At 45.6% G+C, this 23717-nt stretch overlaps 2 protein-coding genes across 2 annotated transcripts in view; one reads left to right on the top strand and one right to left on the bottom strand.

Annotated features, from left to right (window-relative positions):
- The window catches only part of LOC134455336 (junctophilin-1-like), a 95371-nt gene extending 86392 nt beyond the window's left edge, over window positions 1-8979 (bottom strand). The window contains exons 1-2 of the mRNA XM_063206358.1: window positions 8188-8979; window positions 2550-3336 (exon numbers count right to left, since the gene is read on the bottom strand). Of these exons, the coding sequence (XP_063062428.1) occupies window positions 2550-3336; window positions 8188-8569 (1169 nt within the window). The 5' untranslated portion in view covers window positions 8570-8979. The remainder of the gene's footprint in view (window positions 1-2549; window positions 3337-8187) is intronic.
- A 5242-nt stretch (window positions 8980-14221) lies between these two features.
- On the top strand, window positions 14222-19689 carry LOC134456066 (hormone receptor 4-like). Its single transcript, XM_063207500.1, has 4 exons — window positions 14222-14571; window positions 16493-16578; window positions 17121-17196; window positions 18470-19689. The coding sequence occupies exons 1-4, from the start codon at window positions 14274-14276 to the stop codon at window positions 19687-19689; spliced, it is 1680 nt and encodes a 559-aa protein (XP_063063570.1). The 5' UTR covers window positions 14222-14273.
- The last annotated feature ends 4028 nt before the right edge of the window (window positions 19690-23717 follow it).

Raw genomic sequence — 23717 nt, 5'->3', positions numbered from 1 at the left:
GGATCACCACACTCTTAATCTGCTTCTCTCCTCTCCCTCCCATTCTCTTTCTCCCTCCCTCGCTCCCTGCTTCTCTCCTCTCTCCCTCTGTCTCCCTCGCTCCCTGCTTCTCTCCTCTCTCCCTCTGTCTCCCTCGCTCCCTGCTTCTCTCCTCTCTCCCTCTGTCTCCCTCGCTCCCTGCCTTCCTTTCCTCTCTCCCTCTGTCTCCCTCCATATTCACTCCCCAAGTCTCTCTCTGTCTATCTCTCCCTTCATCTCTCTCACTCTGTCTTTGTTTATTTTCTGAAAATCGTGCTCTTTCTAATGTAAGGAACAGGGTCAACTTTGTTAGAAATAAAATGATTTGGCTTCCTCTCTCCGTTTCACTCTCCTTCCCCCTCTCCTCTCTGTTTCTCTCTCCGTCCTCTCCCTCTCTCCTTCCCCCTCTCCTCTCTGTTTCTCTCTCCGTCCTCTCCCTCTCTCCTTCCCCCTCTCCTCTCTGTTTCTCTCTCCCTCCTCTCCCTCTCTCCTTCCCCCTCTCCTCTCTGTTTCTCTCTCCCTCCTCTCCCTCTCTCCTTCCCCCTCTCCTCTCTGTTTCTCTCTCCCTCCTCTCCCTCTCTCCTTCCCCCTCTCCTCTCTGTTTCTCTCTCCCTCCACTCCCTCTCTCCATCCCCCTCTCCTCTCCCTCCTCTCTCTCTCTCCTCTTTCCTCTTCCCTATTTCTTTCCCTCCTCTCTCTCACTTTCTCCTTCTCTCTGTTTCTCTCTCCCTCCACTCTCTTTCCTCCCTTCCCTCTCTCTCCAGTCCTCTGTCTGCTTCATCAATATCTCCCTCATCTCATCTTCATCCTCTCCCTCATCTCCTCTTCATCCTCTCCCTCCTCTCCTTCCCTCTCCCTCCTCTCTCTCCCTCCTTCCCTCTCCCACCCCTCCTCCCCTACCTCCCTCCACTTCTCCGCTGTCTGCTTCATCAATATCTTCCTCCTCTCCTCTCCTCTCCATCCTCTCTCCCTCCTTCCCTCTTCCATCCCTCCTCCCCGCCTCTCCTTCCCTCTCCACTTCTCCTCTGTCTGCTTCATCAATATCTCATTTCTCTCCTCTCCTCTCTCCCCCCCCTCCTCTCCCTCCTCCATCTCCCCCTCCCCTCTCTCTTCACTCCTCTGTCTGCTTCATCAATATCTTCCTCCTCTCCTCTCTCTCCCTCCTTCCCTCTCCCTCTCTTCTCCCCACTCCCTCCACTATCTCTCTCCCTCCCCTCTTCCTCCTCTCCTCTGTCTGCTTCCTCAATATCTCCTCAGTAATCACTATGCTCCTAATGAGACCACTAGATACTGTGTGTGTGTGTGTGTGTGTGTGTGTGTGTGCCTCGATGACCACTAGACGCTGCTCTGGCCGCAGCTCAGCTACCCCTTCTGAACCCACTTTAGACACCAGGAGCTCAGGCCAAGTCACATCAAACAGTATGATGACTCTCTCTCTGTGTGTGTGTGTGTGTGTGTGTGTGTGTGTGTGTAACTGTGTATGTGTGGTGCGCGTATGTGTGAGTGTGGGTGGGTGAGTGTTTGCTCTGTGAATTAATCAGGCTGCAATGTGATCCTGTTGTCGCTAGACCAACAGTAATTTATCTGAGGAATAGGTTATCAAATAGTGTGCTCAGGGTGTGATGTCTTTAATGCCTTGCGCTGCTACATGCATGGCGACGTGGTTACGTGCTTGGTGCACATCAAATCAGCCTCCATCAGGCCTGAGATCTAGGGCTCGACCGATACGGGTTTTTTAATGGCCGATGCCATACCGATTTTTTTTCATCACCCTTGGCCAATACCCGATTTCCGATACCCGATATTTGGGGCCGATATGGGTTAAAAAAAAAGGTTACAAAATGACAAATATTCCAGGTCTCAAGTTAAAAATAAACATTCCTTTAACATTATCAAAGAGCTGATGATGTGTCTGTAGTGAGACTGACTGAGAGCGGAGCTGATGAGAAGAGAGAGCTGGAGGGAAATGATGAGGTGACGCAGGAGAACCAAAACTACTGGAGAACCAAAACTACTGAAATATGAGGTGAGGCTGGAGAACCAAAACTACTGAAATATGAGGTGAGGCAGGAGAACCAAAACTATTGAAATATGAGGCTGGAGAACCAAAACTACTAAAATGATGAGGTGACTCATAACGTCCAAGTTCATGGGCCCTGTGTCATAATGGCCAAGCATTCCGACCTTTACAGTTTCTCTGCCCAATCAGAGAGCAGGGCAGTGTGTCATAACAGCCAAGTATTCTGCCCCCTATGGAATTTACAATAGGCAACTCCCCAGACCTAATCTCACTTGTGATTAGGTCTGGTGTTAGCCAGGCAACCAATCCCCCAGGTTAAGAGTATAAACCATGATGAGTATAAACCATGATGAGTATACACCATGATGAATCAGACACACCAAAGGCAAACACAAAACAGCCCAATGGACAGAAGAGAAGAGTTGCAGAACAGCAATATTGACAGAAGAGAAGAGTTGCAGAACAGCAATATGGACAGAAGAGAAGAGTTGCCCCTTTTTATTGACGTTACCTTGATGCTGCTATTTCCACTTTTGTGCGTGCGATGGCTGCGGACCTGCGTGCCCCGTCCACGGCCCGGTCGACCTTCTCTTTGGTTTTGGGGTTCTTGAGCGGGATGATCTGCTTGCGTATCCCGCGCACCAGCACGTTATTTTTGTATTTCCCTTCCTCTTTGGTGCCGTCGGGGAAGACGGTGGCGCCGTAGCCATGGCGACGGTTGTTAAGCCACTCGCCCTCGTACTTCATGCCGTTGGAGCGCTCGGAGACGCCGAAGCCGCAGCGCTTGTCGTTCTTCCACTCGCCCATGTAGGACTCGGTGGTGGTGGCGTCCACGTGGTCTTCGGGCGCCGCGTAGTCCGCATCACCGCCGCCGCTGCCGTCGCCGTCGCCGTAGCTGATGGTGGAGTTGCCGTCGCTGGAGCTGATGCGGCTCATGGTGGTGGCGTCGGAGCGCGCCGAGCTGCGCTTGCTGGAGATGGACGTCCGCGACTCGGACTTGTGCAGCTTGCGCAGCGAGCCGAAGAGCGAGCCGCGCCGGAACAGGCCCTTCTTCTTGCCGGCGGCGGCGGCCACCTCGCTGTCGCTGTGGAAGTTGAGCACGAAGCCGCCGCGCGTGCCCACGGGCGTGTCGCCGCCGGCCAGGTCAGCGTGCAGGGCGCCGTTGCTCTGGACGCTGCGGAGCGAGGCCAGCGAGGTGCGTAGCGGAGAGTGGATGACCGTGGCCATCCCGTAAGGCACACTCTGACGCACCCCGTAACCATGACGCATCCCGCCCATCCACTGGCCCTGGTACGTACCTGCACACACACACACACACACTTAACAATACTGTACATTACATTACATTTCACTTTTATCTAGAGAGGAACTTAGTTGCCCCCATCCACTGGCCTTGGTACGTACCTGCAGAGACACAAACACACACACACACACACACACACACACACACACACACACACACACACACACACACACACACACACACACACACACACACACACTTAACAATACTGTACATTACATTACATTACATTTCACATTGCAAACACTCCTATCTAGAAAGGAACTTAGTGGCCCCCATCCACTGGCCTTGGTACGTACCTGCACAGACACAAAAACACACACACACACACACACACACACACACTTAACAATACTGTACATTACATTACATTTCAAATTGCAAACCGATAGTCGACCGGATCAACATTAACCGGTTAAAATGTTCTGCCACCGGTTAACCGGTTGTAATAATAATAATAATAATTATAATAATAATTTCCTCCCAAAAAACAATAATTTTGAGGTTTTAGTACAATAATTCAGCATTTTTCATCTGGCAACAGTGGCTGGACATGGCAGGTCCTGTCTGCACAGCAAAAAAAAAGGCTTATGTGAAAAATATATTTTTTTAAATCAGTGCTGTGCATATCAGGCACGCGAACGTTGTAGAATTTAAGATTACCGGTTAACCACCAGTTAATGAGTCACAGTAGCCGGTTAAGAGTTTTTTTCAATTTTCGCCATCCCTAAATGCAATTCACTTTTATTTTGTTCATGCCTTAAATAGTACCTTCTTTGTTATATTTGATTTTCTGATTTTAAAATAACATTCTGAACCAAATTCAGTTGCTTACTGTTGTTGAATAATCATGATTTATAATTGTGATTTCAATTTTGATCCAGATAATCATGATGATCATTCTTCCATACTCGTACAACCCTATTCTATTCTAAACCATATTCTATTCAACCCTATTCTATTCTAAACCCTATTCTATTCTAAACCCTATTCTATTCTAAACCCTATTCTATTCAACCCTATTCTATTCTAAACCCTATTCTATTCTAAACCCTATTCTATTCTAAACCCTATTCTATTCTATTCAACCCTATTCTATTCTATTCAACTCTATTCTAAATGACAGTTTTCTATTCTATTCAACTCTATACTAAATGATAGTTTTCTCAGTCCAAGAACAACTCCCTAAGCATTGGCTCACACTGCCACATCAGTCACACAATTCAGAATCACTGTGGCCTGTAGTATCTTCAGAGGGTAGTGGCATAAAACACACAATTCTTACACAAAAAGGCTGCATCTTTGTCTCTCTGCAACCCTAACGTCCCCAAAGCCTAAAGTCCGTTGCTCATATAAACCCAGAAAACAAAGAATGCAAGCACATCAGTGGCACAGGTGCTGGACAAAACAAAACAACTGAAGTAAATATCTGCAACACTGTTACTGCTCCCGGTTGTTTGCTGGCACAACATTCTAAGGTTCAAAACGTTGCGCCATTAAATAGCGTAACTGGGAGCATTACCAGTGTTGCGGACATCTATTGTTTACTTCTATAAACCTCCATGCTTGATTGTACCCTACAGCCGATAATCAGAACCCCAGAGGGACTGACATGTACCAAAGCGACCCTAACAACACGCTCTAGAGGTCAAAGGTCAAAAGGTCATGTGATACCTGTCACTGGATACCATAGCAACCATTGGAAAGTGCTGAATAAGACTCTGCTGGTGAAAACCCTGTTCAATCTGATCCTGAATCACCATGTAGTCATCAATATGGCCAATATAGTCGCCTGAATCACCATGTAGTCATCAATATGGGCAATATAGTCGTGTAGTTCAGCAGATGTGGCACACATAGTATAGTACAGGAAGCTGGCTTTAGTCAGCACACAACCGTGATTATTATTCATCATCTTCAAGCTTCATTAATTACAGTCGTGCCAGACAGCATCATGCCCATGGAGGCATCCCACTAGTGTTCTGTTGAATAATCACAAGGCAACACCTCCATACAGGAGGAACTATAGGGAGCTGTGTGTTTGCTTGTTTTTTTGTGTTGTTTTTGGTTCTTATTCTTGTTTGTGTGTTCCACAAAAAAAAACGATGTAATTATTTGTAATTGTATGTGTATTTCATTTTTTGTATTTTAGTAAATAAAAAATAAAAAAATAAAAAAAACCACGTCCATATACACTACCTAGTAATACAATTTACATATTCTAATCATGGTACTAACCTGCACAACATCTCATAGGTCCTCCACTATTTTTCTGCTCTCTGTCTGTTCTACACTACTTGTATACTGCCGTACTCTGTGCTGACCGCTCACTCTGCACTTGTTTGAATTTCCTGCTTGTAAGTTGCGTTGGTCAAAAGTGTCTGCTAAATGTAATGTAATGTAATAATGTAGTAATAAAGATACAGTTACAGCCAGATATACATTATTGGATATAGTTTATAGTTCATGTCATGTTTAAGAACTACGTACTAACGTGTGTTGCACATCATGTAAAATCTCCAAAGGCTTCACAACATCCTGCTCAGACATCAGCGCAAGGGTGCCGGCTGCCGGAACGAGAGGTTTCCAGTTTGAAGTGGTGGTGGTGCATTTTGTTTCTTCATTCTTTATTTCATAACAAAGTTACTGCTGCTGCACTCCACTCATTTGTCTGCAGTAAAAGTTGAGAAAGCCTCATTTCGGGAGCCCCAAAAGTGGGGATGCAAATACACCACTGCATCATCCTTTCCGCCCCCCGTGTGTCAGCATGGTCCTCCCCTCCCTGCCTCTGCAGCCTCTGGGGGGGAGCAGGGATAGAGGAGAGGGGGCCACCTGAAGCCCCTGCAGCCAAGGCCAGGGATAGAGGAGAGGCGACCACCTTAAGGCCTGCAGCCTAAACCAGCCAAGCATCCCCCTGCCCTGTGGGAGAGGGGAGGGGACCATGTAAACTAAACTTGCAGCCCATGCAGGCCAGACATCCCATCCCTGAAGCCCCGTAGCCTAAACCAGACACGCCCTCCTGTCCTGACAGCAAGGCCCACCCATAGAGGGGGCTGGAGGCTGATGTAGTGCGCAGGAGATGCCCAGATTACTATCTGGGTATGGGGGCCACTTGGTACCTAACAGGTTAGAGCCCCATGCCCTGCATACTGTAGAGCAGCGGTCCCCAATCTTTCTAGGTCTGAGGGCTACTGAGGGAGCTACTCAAGACCTACTGAGAGATACCCGAGGGCTACTTGTTTGTTCAAAATCCTCTACTGATTTCTTGACTTCGTTCCCAAATCACACTATGATTTAATGATAATTTGCTTATAGGTTATAAAGAAGTAATCTCGTATTTAAATTAAGAAAAACATTAACTGTGACTAAAATCTTACAGTTGTTATTGTTTACTAACATCCTTGGTTGGCACATCAGAAGCTCCTGCAGGGCTACTTGGCGTCCGCGGGCACCACGTTGGTGAAGCCTGCTGTAGATGCTACTGGGACGTTTTGGGGTTTTCTGTGATATTATGTAATGGATGAAGTGCTGAGACTCCTTCATGGTACGTATGATGAACAGACAGACGGCGATTTGCAGAAGTTTGTCTGTGCAGTGTAGCAGGAAGGGGCCAATCACATGGCCTGACTGACATCAGCAGAGCTGATGTCAACACTTCATGCTTCTAATATGCTACAGAGTTGTATTGAGCTTTGTGACAGGTCTTAAAACTGTTAAGTAGGCTATACACATCTTGAAACAGTAGGGCCAGTGTAACTGAAACATCTATCTCAGCTGTATCCTGGTGGGATATATAAAAACAACTGTATTTAACCCGGCACATGCCCACTTCGTGACTTTAGAGGTCAAATGAACTTTAATTATATCACAGCGACGAACTAGGAAAGCCAGATGGGTGCCTTGGCTATCGAATGACTTTGGAAGTGTTACGCACAACTAGACGGGAGTAATTAAGAGAACTTCATTACCGCTTAGTGATAGGGGACTTAAGAGGGGAAAGCTGGAGAGAGCTCAGAGATCATCATCATCATCATCAGCGTCTCCTTATTAAATCCGCTGGTGCTTTTAGGTCAAACCAACTGTAGACACAAATCCTTTATTATGCCTTTATACATTATCCACTATGGATACCACGCTATACATGTATACTAATATATTACAGTAACTCGTTCATATCTATCTATCTATCTATCTATCTATCTATCTATCTATCTATCTATCTATCTATCTATCTATCTATCTATCTATCAGATCTAAACTGATGGCGCAAGCAACGACTGTGCGCAATCTGTTTGGTCAGCTGTAGTGAACGCATCACTTTCAGCACTTAGCGTCGAATAGGCTATGTGAGATAAAACACCCGAGTCACAAGAAAAAGCTCTACTATTTTTGGAAGGAGACTCGAGAGTATATCATCTACACGGCTACGGACGCGCATTGCTTTGAAATCTAAAACGGTCGAGCATCGATGGCTAATTCAACTACATTCTTGGTGACAGCTGTGGCATGGGTTTAAAACCACATGATCTAAAAATCAATTCTCATCATGCAAGAGGCGTTCACTGATTATCACACACGCATCAGGCCTGCAATTTATGTAATATGAGAACCCATAGCCTACATGACAACTGATGTTCTTGCATCATGTCACAAAGGCTATTAATATCACATGGAGAGAAAATAAGTTCAATAAAAAAAATAAACCACACCATGTCTAGTAAACTGAATGGAACCATCCCCAAACTTCTAGGGCAAACAGTCATACTAACGTTGTGCAAATGGTCAAATGTTTGAGTGTGAAAAGTCCCGTGCAAACACTCCACTCAGCTGTCCTGGCCATGCTTACCGCCATCCCCGTAGGTCTCGATGCCATATCCGTCTTGTAGACCATTACTCCAAGTTCCATCGTATCTAGCAGGTGTACTGTGGCTCTGGCGGACTCCGTAGCGACCCTTAAAGCCGTGGCTCCACTCCCCGCGGTAGATCCACTTCCCCTTGGTCTCAACCCCAAGCCCATGCCGCTTCCCTTGCGACCAGTATCCCTGGTATGTATTCCCACTGGGCCAGGTGTAGACCCCGACTACCTCGAACCCGTGTGACCAGGACCCGGCGTATTCGCCCTGGCCCTTGGGTCCTGTGCAGATACCGTGTCCATGGGCTTTCCCATCCTCCCAGCCCCCGCAGTAAGTGCCTCCATCGTCGAAGTCGAACCGTCCGCCGCCCGTCATTCAGAATAGGGAAACAAATGAAGCGATCAGCAGGCAGCGTAGAGCCGATGTGAATACAATTCTTCCACGGGCTCCAGCAGCACCAAAGACGATATCACGCAGGATGAGCCAACGGGTGACTCTGCAAGAGTTGCATACAGAAAAACAAAGATGAGCCAGCGTCAAAATGCCATGTAAGATGTGAGTGGTGGCAAGCATGCGTGCCCGGTTGTGAGAGTATGAATGGGAAGCCCACATAGGCAAGTGCACAATTACCGGAGCCGCGCGCTGGGGCGGAGGGCTGCTGTGGCTGTTTTTCTGACTCCCCCCTCGCTCTCGCTCACTGTACACGGAGAGGGCGCGAGAGAAAAGGCGAGAGTCGTCAAGCAGGAAAGAAACAGCAAATTGCTACGTCATTTCGGTGGCACCTCCCACGCTCGACTGATTAGAGAGGGTGGATGGTCAAACCCTTTGAATTATTATGTTCTCCCGTTGCACGTTCTATCATACCTCGAATGTCAGCCAGGGCGCGCGCCGGTCACTTTCAGTGAGCTCGCGCTATCTCCTCTGCGGCGAGATTTGAAAAAAGGCGCCCCTACCACATTAGGCCAACATTATATGATTCTGAATTAGCTCCTTCAACCAGCAGTAACGGGGCTGGTAATAACGGCGGAGTAAAGAGTAATAGGCCTAATTAGATACCCGTTAGGCCTACTGGAAAAGTAACGGCGCAACGGCATTTATTTGAACACCATTCACTGCACACGAACAGCCTCCAACCAAAATCTACGTACCACTTCACAGCACATGATATAATGGATAGGCCTAATAGAATATGCCGTGTCTGTAATGAAAATGTGCATTTTCATGGTGATGATGGGCAGGTGAGGTGAGGTCTCTTTCTCTCTTACCTCTTCTCCATTTCTAGCCTGTTCGAAGTCACCTGACTACGCCTATAAGGCTCCTCGATTGGGACGGTGAGGTGTAGAGAACTGTTCCAAAGTATCATCTTTTGCCTTCTGGCGTCTTGCATCTTGAACATTCCACGCGTAAAGCTGCATATCCAGTGTCAAAGAGCGCGCATATTTCGGTCACAGTTTGACACGGGACAAATTGCAATGATTGCAAACATTTTTTGTAATCCCTGGGTGTATCTAAATGGCATGCTATAAATCTACCGAATTATATTTAGTGGAACATACTTTTTTCAAGGTCAAAGTTTATTTATTTTTATTGTACTTTTATTTCTATTTTATTTTTGCATTTTTAATTACTCTCCTATTGTTCATTCACTGAAGCTTTGTTATACTTTCCCTAATGTTATGTATTTGTTTTGATTGTAAAGTGTCCTTGGGTATTTTGAAAGGCGCTCAAAAATAAAATGTATTATTATTATTATTATTATTATATAAGTTGGAGATGTACATAGAAAGACAATATAGGAGATTTTATGTGAATAGGGTGACATTTTTAACTATGAGGTATTCATTTGACACTTTCTCAGTTGTTAACTCAAATTAAGACAAGTGTTTTTTTTGCATTGCAAGTTGTCTGAAATATGATGATTAGGCTAAATATGCAAATGAGATCACAACTACTTAATTAAATATGGTATGCAAAAGTGGGCTAATTTAATTTTTATTTATAGGCTCCTATGCCTCCTTTATGAAAAATCTAAGTTACCTTCACCTAAAACATACTTTTTCACAGTCAGAAGTAGCAGATGTAATTGCCATTCCGAGGGTAAAATCAGCTAGTTTTGATTCTATGGGAAACCATGTTCCAGTAAATCGATGCGTGGAGATGTTAAATATGTGATGCAGGTTCAGGTTGAAGGATCACTATAATGTGTGAACCACGAACTATTGCAGTTTGTTTTATGGTTCATCTATCACCACAGATGGTATCACACATTTCAGTAGATCTGAATGACCTCATTTGTATGTGTGTAATCATCATATTTCAGAAAAGTTTTTTTTTAACCTTTTGACCTTGAAAATGACTAGGCCTATATTCCACTGAATATAAATTTGTATATATATATATATATATATATATATATATATATATATATATATATATATATATATATAGACTATATATTTAATATGATGCAAGGGGGTGTAAGGATCACTACAAAACAGGAACTGTTACTTTTTGTCCCACAATTAACCCTTTTTTTTTTTTAGCTAGATTACCTGGACGATGTTGCCAACAACTTTTCTTCAAGTTCAAGTTCAAGTTTCAACTTCAACTTCAAGTTTCAACTTCATTATCCCCAAAAGGGGCAATTAAATGTGAAGCAAGAGGGAGCCACACCATACACCAGACACCACAGGAGTCAGGACAGATGATAAAGTGCAAAGTTAAAAGAGAAGAAGATCTATTCTTCAACTGTGAATTTACAGTTACCATTTAGGAAAAAAAAAACATTGTTAAGATGTTTTTCAATTCTTCAATTCACTAGGCCTAAGTGTTAATGTTTTTTTTCTTCCTGTCCAAAGGTAAAGCCTCAAGCCATCCTGTGATAGCATAGTGCCATCTAGTGGAATGATCAGAAGGTTTTAACTTCTCCTCTCCATGGAGTGTAATGCACTGGACACAGTAATCGCAGTGCATACAGCATACTGGGGTTGCAAAGTTATGACTCTGGAATCCATAATGTGAAGTTGAAAAATAAAGTGCCTTATGCAGGAGCTGTGAAAAGGGCATACCGATCTGGAAATGTTGGAAGAAATGTAAGAGGAGACGTGCCTCTCACTTTAATGCCATACCGCAATGTTGAGCCACTGGCTTAAGAAGCTGAAGAAGGTCGGATGACCGAAACGTTGTATTAAAGTTTGTTGGTGGAGTGGACAGTGTGCGGGATTTCTTTACACTTGAGCCGCTGCCTTTGTAATAATTTGGATCCTGTCAGTCTTTGACTCACCTCTGCCATTGCATGTATCACCTCGCAATAAATGTTACCAGGTCCCCTTTCTCCCTCCAGCCATATTGCTTCTTGGTAGCCCTAACCAATGCACTCTCTGCCTCCCTGTCTATGAATGCAACACAGGCAATACATTTCTTCCATTATTTACAGATTCGTCTGCTCAGCAAGAGCCACCTGTTTGCAGGGGTTAATATAATAATTTATAACACAACCATCCTCCTTGAATCCACCCATGATTTCACCACCACATACAGTATTCCTGCACCTGCCCAAGTCCCAGCACCATATAAGGCATCCCCTGTCTTACAAAGGGCCTTTGCCAACCTCCACCCCCCCCTACACACACACACACCCTATCCCTTCTAACAGTGATGCTATATCATTACATAAAACAGAACCAAACCTCATGAGGTTGAAGCCAAGTTTCCTGACGACATATTGTAGAATTGTTCAGTCCCCCCCCCCCCCCCTCTCTCCCCCTAGATGATTCCAGCATTCCAATTGGCTGCGTCTCGCGGTCCTGTTTTATAAAAGTTAAAGTTGTGTTCCATTTCAGTTAGTCTTTGGTTATGGCTTTTCGTGTGGCTCGCGGCTCATCAGCACGGACAGATGTGACACTCCTGTTCTTGCCAGAGCCAGAGCCGCCTACACCAAGACAACAGTGTTACATGTGTTACTGTACTGACACGCCTGAAGAAGTACCAGTAAAGATCATCTGAAACGACATCGATTGCTCCTTGTTGTGTGAAACCCCAGCCCACGTCGAGAACCCCCAGCACAACAATATTAACATCTGGTTTCAGTGTCATATCTTCCACAAACTCTTGGCCGTTTGTAAGCAAATCAGAAGTGATTTTATTTCCCTGGTTAAATAAAGGTAAAATAAAAATAAATAAAAAGTCCTTGCAATGATCAGAGTTTTCACCCTACATTCTCCTGACTGTAATAGGCCTACCGCCAAGGCAGAAGACTGTAGCTGTTAGAAGGGATGGGGGGGGGGGGTCTGGAGGCTGTTGCGCTACCATTGGGGGCTGGCCCCTTGCACGAGTGAGGCATAAATGCAATTGTGTTGTGTGCAGTGCGCACTTGTGTGCTGTGGAGTGCCTTGTCACAATGACAATGGGAGTCGGAGTTTCCCAGTTGGGTTTTCAATTTCACTTCAAGTCGGTTGGCCCAGAGGATGAATGGAGAGTATACGAGACAGTAATCCTTATTATATTATTATATATCCTTTATGTACTGTGGATATTGAAGTCAACTTTATACCAGGAGGGAGGACTGGTTGGTGGGCCTTTGCAAAGGCAGATCGGGAGAGAAATCAGGAATTTAGTGACCTGTTTCTTAGGTCAGTGTCAACAAGTAGAGACAGTGTGGAGGGGCATGCGTTTGAGCTGTGCAGAAGGATTCATGTGGCAGTGATGGAGTTCAGGGATAGAAGATAAGAAGTGCAGTCCCTTGGTGGAAAGAGGAGTGAGACGGCTTTGGAAGCCAGGAAAAGAGCTTTTAGACAGCTGAAAGCAGCACGTGATTTTCAACATCTCATTTCATATAAGCAGTCGCAGGGTGTTGTTAGGAGGGTTAGATGAAGTTAATGGTCTAACTGAAGGGATTACTGTAGCACTACAGGTAGTAGTGGATGTTACAGTATTTCTCAATTGGTTTTGTACATTTCTCGAATCTCTCTCGCAATTTTCTAAACACAGTATTCATTCTCAAAACAGCTTTAACAAGTGGCAAAACACCGTGGATGACCTTCTGACTGTCTCTAACATGGAAAAGGCATACATTATGTTTTGTTTTTTTATGGGTACCTGCCCATGTGGGTTTCAGATGGAATTAAAGTGTGTGTAGGTTGGCTAAGGAGGCCACTCACAGGGAAGCTATGGTCATCTAAGTCTGTCAAGAGTGTTGTGCGGCAGGATTCTCTTGTGTAATTGGAACAGCATTGGGAGTGAGATTTAAAAGGCAGGCGTCTATTTTCCATTAGTGTTGCTGTTTGGATCAGAGGTAAACATGAGGAAGGTTATCATTATTAGGTTGGGAGTAGGCCATGACAGCACACTGTTTACCTTAGGGAAACACCAGGATGAACTATGTTCTTGCCAGCAGAGGGAGGTGGTTGAGCATGTTTCGGTTTTGTTATCTCGCAGGAAATATGAGGCAGGAATTGCTCAGGCACCAAAAGCGGCGTGGTCTGAAGGAGGTGCCCTTAAAGAGTTTGCTGCGTACGAATGTAAAGGGGAAACAGAAAAAGGGGAGTTTTTATTTGATACTGACTGTGCAGTAGAATATAGCCTAGTTCTGTTTACCTCAGAAGGGAAATGATACATATTGGAGGATCTGGGATATATTTACGGACTTTTTAGCGGATAATAATGTTATAGTGGAGGGCTGGGATGCAGTGGGTATCTGAAATTGGATCTGCTAAATTTGTTTTATATATTTATTTTGTTTATTTATTTGTTTTGTATGTGCCTTGGGTTTGGGGTTGTGTTTGTGTTCAAAATAAATAAAACTTTAATAAAGAAATGTTTGGGGGAAAAAGAATATAGTTCTGAGCATCAGTCCAGTAGGAGGCAGCAATGAAACATTTTGGATGCCAGCTGCCGTAAAACTCAAAAGAAGAAGAGTGTAGGCCCAATAAATCCATTACATTCCAACCCAATAGGGGGCGACTAGTGGTTCGTAATTTCTCATTTGACTGTTTGCATCGCAAGCTTGAGAAGAAAAACCGACTCAAACACACAGCTGGAATCGTGAGAACAGCTACTGTATTTGTTTGTTTCCTGCATCATGATCACACGACCAGAGTCTCAATTTAAAGGCAGAATTTCCTCAATAATTCAGGTGTTTGTGGAGGCAGCAGTGACGGAAATATGTGAGCTTATTGACCTTGAAGTATCTACTTTACGCGCAGAACTGTCGCTGTGTCGCTCTGAGAACAGGAGCTCTACCAAAGCAAAGTTACAATGTAACGAAGATGCTTCCGCACATATTCAAATTGAATTCGCGACTGCAAACTGCGACAATGTATCACACGAAGCTGCTGCGGGCATTGGACATGCGGTGGGGGAAATGTTCAAGAATCAAGGTGAGTTGTTTTAGTGTTAACGCTGTGTTCGCTGTCGTTGCCATTTCAAACCAGTGCTACCTGTTTTGCCTTCGTATATGGTATTTTCTGGAGCAGTATGGGCTACCATTGGCTCAGTGGTTAGAGCACTGACCTATAGATCAGAGGGTTGCAGGTTCGAAAAACCCATCCTTACCATCCGTGGCTGAAGAATGGCACCTAACCCTATTACTCCAGGGTCTGTAAACCAACAACCTGAACCTAAATGTCGCAGGTAGGAGGCGCACTTATTTTTTTGGACGGCGCTCCCATTTAACCAACTACCACCCAGAGGAGAACACTGTACACAACAACACATGCGAGGAGACAGGGGTTAAGTTTTAGTCAATTATTCTTTAATATTGTTATTGCCCTAAAACAGTCATTGTCTTTGTGTGCCACTAAACTCAGTCCTGCAGTCCAACTGTCCAAGGTTCGATTGGGGCACACTGCAGGGGCGGCTGGTCACTGGAGAGGGAGGGCAGACTGGAGACAGAGGTCTTCTCTCTTCCATGAAGCTGGGGGAACAGAGGAGGAGTTACCAGCCAGGGTTCTGGTTCGAGACTTCACATCGTTTACTTATTTTTAAAAAAAATGTGCAAAACTGCTGAGGCATCACGCGTGCGTAAATCTCACACAAAAAGTGTAATTCAAAAACACTGCAATCGGGTCTAGTTAGGCTACTCGGCAAAACCAGTACTAAAGCACACAATAACTTGATGAACAGCACTCCACTCTAGCGTGACTGGTGTAGGCGGTTTTACATGAATAATAATAATAACTATCGCACTGTATTTACTAGCCCAGTGGAAGGCCGAGAGAGAGAGAGAGAGAGAGAGAGAGAGAGAGAGAGAGAGAGAGAGAGGAGAGGGAGAGAGAGGAGAGAGAGAGAGAGAGAGAGAGAGAGAGAGAGAGAGAGAGAGAGAGAGAGAGAGAGAGAGAGCGAGGGAGAGCAGGAGGGCGGTGGCCCGGCGCAGCCTGTGCATTCCGGGAGCGGGGCTTCAATGGGAGGTCAGAGACATCAGAGCATTTGGGTACGAATCGGTTATTTAACTCATTGAGGGGTGAACGTCCTTTCACCCCTCCGGTGTTTCCAACGCGGTAAATCAGACCTGCGCTCGAGGCGCGCACCACCGGGCAGTATGCCAACGCTTCCTCCATCACGCCACAGGCCTCCGTCGTCCGGATCCATAGGATCAACTTCGCGTACCCCACCGCTGCTTTCCTGGTTCTGTCCGGTTACCGGTAGAGCCTCCCCACGGCCCCCTCCTGCACAGCTGCTTGGCCGCAGCCACCTCTCCGGAGCCCTCTGTAACTTCTCTCACTTGTCGGCGTCTTCTCTCCCCCCGTCCAGTCTGTCGCTCTGTTTCACATCCGTCATTAAAAACCCTCACCTGTCCAGTTCGCACCAATCATCTTCCCTCTCTTTGCCGCCAGTCACCTGCATCCCATTGTCCCACAATTAAAAGGCTGCGCACTAAATAAAAACAATCCAACTAGTCCCAGTCCTCTGTTTACATTCAGCTGTCCGTCACTACAAATGTCCCCACGAGAAACAAGTTCATTTTTTTTGTTCCCTCCCCCACTTCTCCTAGTCACCCCTGTGACATAAATAAGTAATGTAATGTAATGTTAAGTGAAGTGAAGCCTACCTCACGAGACAGATTGGAGTAGCGTCTACAACCATCTTACATGCTGTTGCTGAATACCTTACTGAATAGCAGAGCTACTGCTTTCACTCTCTACTGACGTGCACTTGACTGGCTATGCTGCTTCCTAACATGGTCATCGGTGTGTTTGCCTCCAAGTCATGTTACAAAGACACAGGGGTTTTATAGTGTGGTGTTATTTACTTGTCTAATCCAATCAAATCTAATATTTTCTATGTATTTATCTGGACCAGGAACTTCCAAAGCACCACAAGCGTACACTCTGTGGAACCAGCAGAGTGCCGTAGGAGGCGAAGGCAGCACAAATGTTGCTATTGAGGTAAAAATCAAATGAATAAACACATCCTCTTTAATGTGTTTGGTGTAGCCATAAGGACAGTGACTTAGTTGTAATATGTTAGAAAATAATGTTATGGTATATTATAGGTGTGTTGTAATGTTGAATAGGTGTTGCATTGCTTTTTCTCAGGAAATGTTAACAAATGGTGCAAGTTAATAATGGTCCAAGTTAATTCTTGTTGGTGCTATGTAACATTGAAGTAAATTGGAGGGATGTTCCTAAGCACAGAGGCATGGCTATACATATCTCACAAACCACAGGAAACGGTTGTTTTCATTGCAGTCATGGCTCAAAGGTTAGAGCACTGGCCTTTAGATCAGAGGGTTGCAGGTTCAAATCCCACACTTACCAGTACCTTCATCCATGGCTGAAGTGCCCTTGATCACCTGACCCCACATTGCTCCAGGGCTGTAACCAATACCCTGTACCTAAATAACTGTGAAGTCACATTGGATAAAAACATCAGCTAAGTGTGTAATGCTGTAATAATGTAATTCTCGGTTTCCTCTCCACATGCTCAGAGCAATGCAGCTGTTTCTGTCAAAAAGGAGCTGGTGGAGGAGTGTGAAGAGCCCCCGGACGGAGGTCAGCAGGAAGGTGAGAGGACACCGGGAATCATTTGTAGTTAATTCTGTATAACTGGGGGAGGGAAGCGATTTAAAATTTTTAATCTTATTAATTTGAGGCTTTGTAATTAATTTATCTCAATCAATAATATATTCCTCACAAATCTACATTTTTTCTGTGTATTATGGTGAGATGGGGTTAGGGCAAACACGTTATATTAAGAGGTCACAACCTTTACTACTTCTTGCTACTTAGTCACAACAAAATGGCAAGAAATACCACAGCTTACCCCAAAGAGTTATGGAAAGGTTGCTGCAAAATGAAGCATTTTGTTCCAAACCTTCTCTAATTTTTGTAAACCTGGAGCCAGAGGTACTGAGCTAAGGTACTGAGCTAAAGGGCGAGTCACTCAGCGCTAACAATACTGCATGAGGCTTTATTAGGGAGGTTTACTTGCGTTCCGTGCCTCATTCTGCTAGTTGGACTCTGTTACACATGGAACAAAAATCTGAAAAGACTAGATTAGAATGCTCAATAACAGATGTTAGAATGTGCAATTTTTCTGATCAAGGCCGTGTCTTAAATGCCGCACTTGTGCACTTCGGGCTCTGTTTTTCAGTGCCTAGGGCGCTCAAGCTGAAAATTTCAGTTGAGCCAGTGCACTGAAAGTGCCAGGATGATCCCCTAACAATGGCGGAAAAATGCAGTGCTTGAATGATGGACACTGCACGCACTAAACGGCGGCCATGTTGACAATGACACAGAGGAAATGTGGCTTTCAGTTCAGTAGAAGAGTTTGGTCAACAGTCTCCTAATTCTGTAAGTAATGTTGATGGGACACCAACCTTTCCATGCCAACCAAAGTATTGTATGTGTGATTGTTGTCCTTTGGGGTGAAGGACATGGAAATACAAGCACCAGACACTGTGCATTTTAAACAGTAGCCAACTCATATTTTGGCGAGCTAATGCCATGCTCAGCCGTCACTTCAAGCGAGGGCACAGCGCATAGTGCTCAAATTTTCCCACGACACTATGCACTAAAGACCTCAGTGCACTGTGTGCACTATGCACTGACTGTCAGTGCACTGACAAAAGTGTGTCATTTGAGACATAGCCCAAGTCTTTACATCTTAGTTGTATTGAGACATAGCCAGAGTCTTTACATCTTAGTTGTATTTTTTGAAATGTAATGTAAGGGTAAGTACATGGAATAATTACTGTACAGTGTATATGCAACCACACACACACACACACACACACACACACACACGCTTACATTTCATATGAATCTGTCTCCTCAGGTATGTCTGCCATTGCCACTGCCGTTCCTGTTGCCAGGGAGACCATGAGAACGTCGCCAGCCGGCCATAGTGCACTAGAATGGCCCGGCTCTGACAGCTCCGCCCTCGGCAGCTCCAGCTCCGCCCTCGGCAGCTCCAGCACCGCCCTCTGCTCCAAAACCGAGCCGGACCCGGACCCGGAACCCGAACCAGAACTAGAACTCAAGCCCCAGCCTCTAGACGTGTCCTACACAATGCCAGACGCCGTGCCGACCAGCAGTGGTCCCAGCTGCATGGACCGCAGACCAACCCACGGAGGCGAGAGTGCGACTGTATGGAACAGCGTTGCGCCAGAGAAGCAGTATAGCGGGTCATCACTGCACCATCCGCAACATCAGCATCAGCAGCAGCAGCAGCAGCAGCAACAGCAACAGCAACAGAGTAGCGTTTCTAAGCAGTATACTCGATCATCGCAGCAGCAGCAGCAGCAGCAGCAGCAGCAGCAGAATAATGTTGCTATGGAGAGGCAATACACTCGATCATCACAGCAGCATCAGCAGCATCACAAGGATGTTGCTATGGAGAGGCAGTATACTCGATCACAGCACCGGCAGCAGCAGAGTCGCACAGTCAACCAATACACACAATCATCACAGCAGCAACAACAGCAGCAGCAGCAGCAGCAACAGCAACAGCTCAGACAGAGTGTGGAGATGCAGAGGGGGTTGGACCAGGGTGGTGGTGGTGGTGGCGGTGGTTGCGGTGGCACATTTTCAACCCACTGGACAAACACTGTGTCTCCCCCAAGAGTTCAACCCCACCCACCACCTGTCCCGTACTCAAACGAAGACACATTGGAGTCGCTGGGGGTGTTCAGTGTGAGTCTTCCCCCGGGCAGCAGCTTGCACGGCGTCAGGGCAGACCTGTCTGACGGCTACCACCTGGGCGTCGTACCGGTGAGCCAGCCACCGGGGGCGCTAGAGGAGAACTTTATTTGTCCCATGTGTGGCAAGATCCTGAGGACAGACCGGTCGCTGCGTGCCCACATGAAGGACCACACCACGCTGCACATCTGCAACTACTGTGGCAAGAGCTTCGCGCGGCTCACCAACCTCCGCGTGCACCAGAACATCCACATGGGACTGAAGCCGTACACCTGCGGCATCTGCTGCAAGAAGTTCAGCGACCGCAGCAACTACAACCGCCACAGGTACCGCTGTGCCAAGGCCAACCGCAGCTAGCTGCTGGACTCTTGTTCCCTTAAAGGGACACTGTGCAGGAAATGGTCAAAAAAGGTACTGCAACTATGCTGCTTATTGAAATTGGGCTGCCTATTGCCAAATTTGATCTTTACATGAAAGTTTGCTAAGTAATAAACAAATATTTTCTAGTATGGTCTAGGCCCGGGTCGGTACATGTATTCGTATCGAACCGACCTCGGTACGGGGGTCACGGAACGATACGCGCATTGCCACGGAGAATACATTCGGTACGCTATGGAATTATTTGGGAAGCGCAGCAGCTGTTTGTGGCGCGTGAGAGAAGAGTTCCCGCGCAAGCACGCACTTTGCGTCGGAGTTCTTTAATGTGTATGGCCAGAACACATGTAACCACTGCATCTGTGCACTCCCGATTGGTTTTGCCATCCAAAACCCGCCTTCAAATTTGCTACGCATAAGGTAGCCTACATTATGCATTCGGCTTCATGCGAGCATGAATGGGGAGACAGGGGTTTGAAAACCCACCTGCGTAATATGTCACTGAAGTAGTATATTTTCAGTTTATCAACATCTTGTGCCATGTCGAGCAGTTTGTGTACTGGTGTTTGGCAGTTAGGCTAAATAGCAGGGCTGTAGTACTCGAGTCCGGACTCGGCCCGAGTCCGGTCTCAAGTCCGTTTTTTTATGGACTTGGACTTGTCCCGGACTCTGTATTGTTTGGACTCGGACTTGTCTTGGACTCGGACAATGGTCTTGCCAAATTAGGCTTTTGGACTCGCCGGGTCTGTCATTAAGTTTTGTTTAGAACACTGGCCATCATAGATTGTAAAGTGGAGCTTGAAATCCAATAACAAACAAGTTTGTCTTCACATCCATGCCATATAAGTTATCTTCTAAGGTTCACACTATTGACATTCATCCTTTTCATTGTCAAACACTGACCGACATGTGACTCGGACTTGACTCGGACTCGAATCTTTTTGGACTCGGTCTTGTCTCGGACTCGAACCTCTTTGGACTCGGACTTGTCTCGGACTTGACTAGTACTGGTTGGACTTGTCTTGGACTCTACAAAGGTGGACTTGACTACAGCCCTGCTAAATAGTAGTTCAAAGTCTTTCTAAATCGATAGGCTACGTTGCCGACAGCCTAATAACAGCGAATTAATCAGCTGCCGAGTGAACGCGACTACTTTTAAAACAAGCCTGCCAGCGCGATGAAAAACAAACAAAACACGGTCTTACTGCTTATCAAGTTAATCAGTTCAGCTGTATGTCGTTCCTTAATCTTGTGAGACAAACAGCAGTAGTCTTACCTGACATTTAAGTTAACAAGACACGGGGAAAGAATCCTCTGCCTGAAAAGTTTTAACTCCAATGTCGCGCGAGGGCATCCCCCCTGTCCTTGAAGCTCCTCTCAAAGGTGTTGTGCTATATAAACTATTTTGACCGAAAAATCGACTAGAACGAAGTGATAGGCTACTTTTTTATTTGGTTCGTCATTGCAATGTAAATGTTAGCCGTGTTCCAAATGCAGGAATGTGCTCATAGCTGTGACAGAAAGGCTATAGGTCCTTAAAGCTACAGTATGTAAAGACTGTCCTTGAAGATCTATATAAGACTACCAATGAAGTAATTTGTCAAAACTACACAACCCTCTGGCCTTTTCAAGATGTGGGAATTCTATATAATGATTGTTGTTTTAATAGCATTTAATAGGCTTTTGATTGTGTGTAATAATAATAATGATAATAATAATAATATCTCAATAATAATAATAATAGTAGTGTAAAATATTTAAAGCACCTTTCAATAAAATATACCCAAGGACAACGCTCAATAACAATAATTATAATAATAATACTATTTTTTTATTTTTTATTTTTTATTTTTACCCTGTACCGTACCGAAAATGTACCGTACCGTGGGGTCTGTACCGAGGTACGTACCGAACCGTGACCTAGGCCTAGTATGGTCCAAGTACAGTCATTTTTGCAGCTAAAAATGGCTGTTTTTGGAATTCCAAAATGGCGGACTATGGAGAAGATCCCCCTTTTCATGTATGAAAAGTGCAATTTTTTCAGTCATAATGAATATTTAGAATTTGATGCTGGTGGTAAGTATTCATGAAAAAGGTAACATTAGTGAATGGGCAGCATGAATTCTGGAAATAAACAACTAAAAATCTTACACAGTGTCCCTTTAATTCTCTTCCCCTTTGCCTGGCCCTTAGCCTGACAGGCCAGATTGCTCATTTTGATACTTCGTAATTCACTAATGGTCTGATTACGCTTTTCTGGGGAGGGTTTAGTCGTCGACCAGACGGCCGGCCAATAAGCGATTGCACTTAGGCGCATAACAACAAACGTCATGAACGTCAACTGTCAGCGACTGGTCAACTCGTTTCAAACAAGAGCTGAGCTCACTCCTCCCAAGTGCTCCATGGCATCGAGGATTCAGACCCAAAAATGAATTATGAAGTAATTCATGTGGTCTGGTAAAACTAGGCTACCTGGCTTTTGCATATTAGTTTGTGTTACCAGGTAGTTTATTCTCTTTATGCCTTTTTATACACTCTTCTGGATTTTTACATGTGAATGCGTGGCTAAGTATTCTTCTCCACTGACAGTGTTGGCTAGGCACTCCCATACTCCACACAGCCTGGGGTGCTGCTCCCATACTCCACACAGCCTGGGATGCTACACTCCCATACTCCACACAGCCTGGGATGCTACACTCCCATACTCCACACAGCCTGGGGTGCTACACTCCCATACTCCACACAGCCTGGGGTGCTGCTCCCATACTCCACACAGCCTGGGGTGCTACACTCCCATACTCCACACAGCCTGGGGTGCTACACTCCCATACTCCACACAGCCTGGGGTGCTACACTCCCATACTCCACACAGCCTGGGATGCTACACTCCCATACTCCACACAGCCTGGGGTGCTACACTCCCATACTCCACACAGCCTGGGGTGCTGCTCCCATACTCCACACAGCCTGGGGTGCTACACTCCCATACTCCACACAGCCTGGGGTGCTACACTCCCATACTCCACACAGCCTGGGATGCTACACTCCCATACTCCACACAGCCTGGGGTGCTACACTCCCATACTCCACACAGCCTGGGATGCTACACTCCCATACTCCACACAGCCTGGGGTGCTACACTCCCATACTCCACACAGCCTGGGGTGCTACACTCCCATACTCCACACAGCCTGGGGTGCTACACTCCCATACTCCACACAGCCTGGGGTGCTACACTCCCATACTCCACACAGCCTGGGGTGCTACACTCCCATACTCCACACAGCCTGGGGTGCTACACTCCCATACTCCACACAGCCTGGGGTGCTGCTCCCATACTCCACACAGCCTGGGGTGCTACACTCCCATACTCCACACAGCCTGGGGTGCTGCTCCCATACTCCACACAGCCTGGGGTGCTACACTCCCATACTCCCACACAGCCTGGGGTGCTGCAATGGATTTAATTGATCGCCACTTCTGGCTAGTTCCGGAAACCCTGGAGGTCGAGGAGAACAAGTACCACAGAAACACTGTGTGCCACGGAATAGGGCTGCACAATTAATCGAAAATAATCGAAAATCGTGATAACAGTGAAATCGAAGTCGTGATTTCAATCGTGATTTAATCGTGGCAATAGTGACCTACCTTTGACAGCGTCCTTGAATCAAGAACATACTGACAGGCTGTTGTTTCTGGCCAGAAATCTGTTAACCTAAGTTTCATGCTATTGCCTTTACACAATGATTACAATTCATTTTATTTTGCTCATCCCATATAATTAATTCATGGTTGTATTTCATCTTGTTATAAGTTTCAAAAAAATCTGCAAAAATTCAATAATCGTGATTAACAATCGTGATTACGATTTTGACTAAAAATAATCGTGATTATGATTTTGACTAAAAATAATCGTGATTATGATTTTTTCCATAATCGTGCAGCCCTATATTCAACCATATTTATTTAAATACAATCACACATCATTGGTGGGCTGTCTTGTTTTCAGC

This window comes from Engraulis encrasicolus, chromosome 9 (genome assembly GCF_034702125.1).
Source record: "Engraulis encrasicolus isolate BLACKSEA-1 chromosome 9, IST_EnEncr_1.0, whole genome shotgun sequence".
Classification (NCBI taxonomy): Eukaryota; Metazoa; Chordata; class Actinopteri; order Clupeiformes; family Engraulidae; genus Engraulis; species Engraulis encrasicolus.
This window is presented reverse-complemented; position numbering and strand designations above follow the sequence as displayed.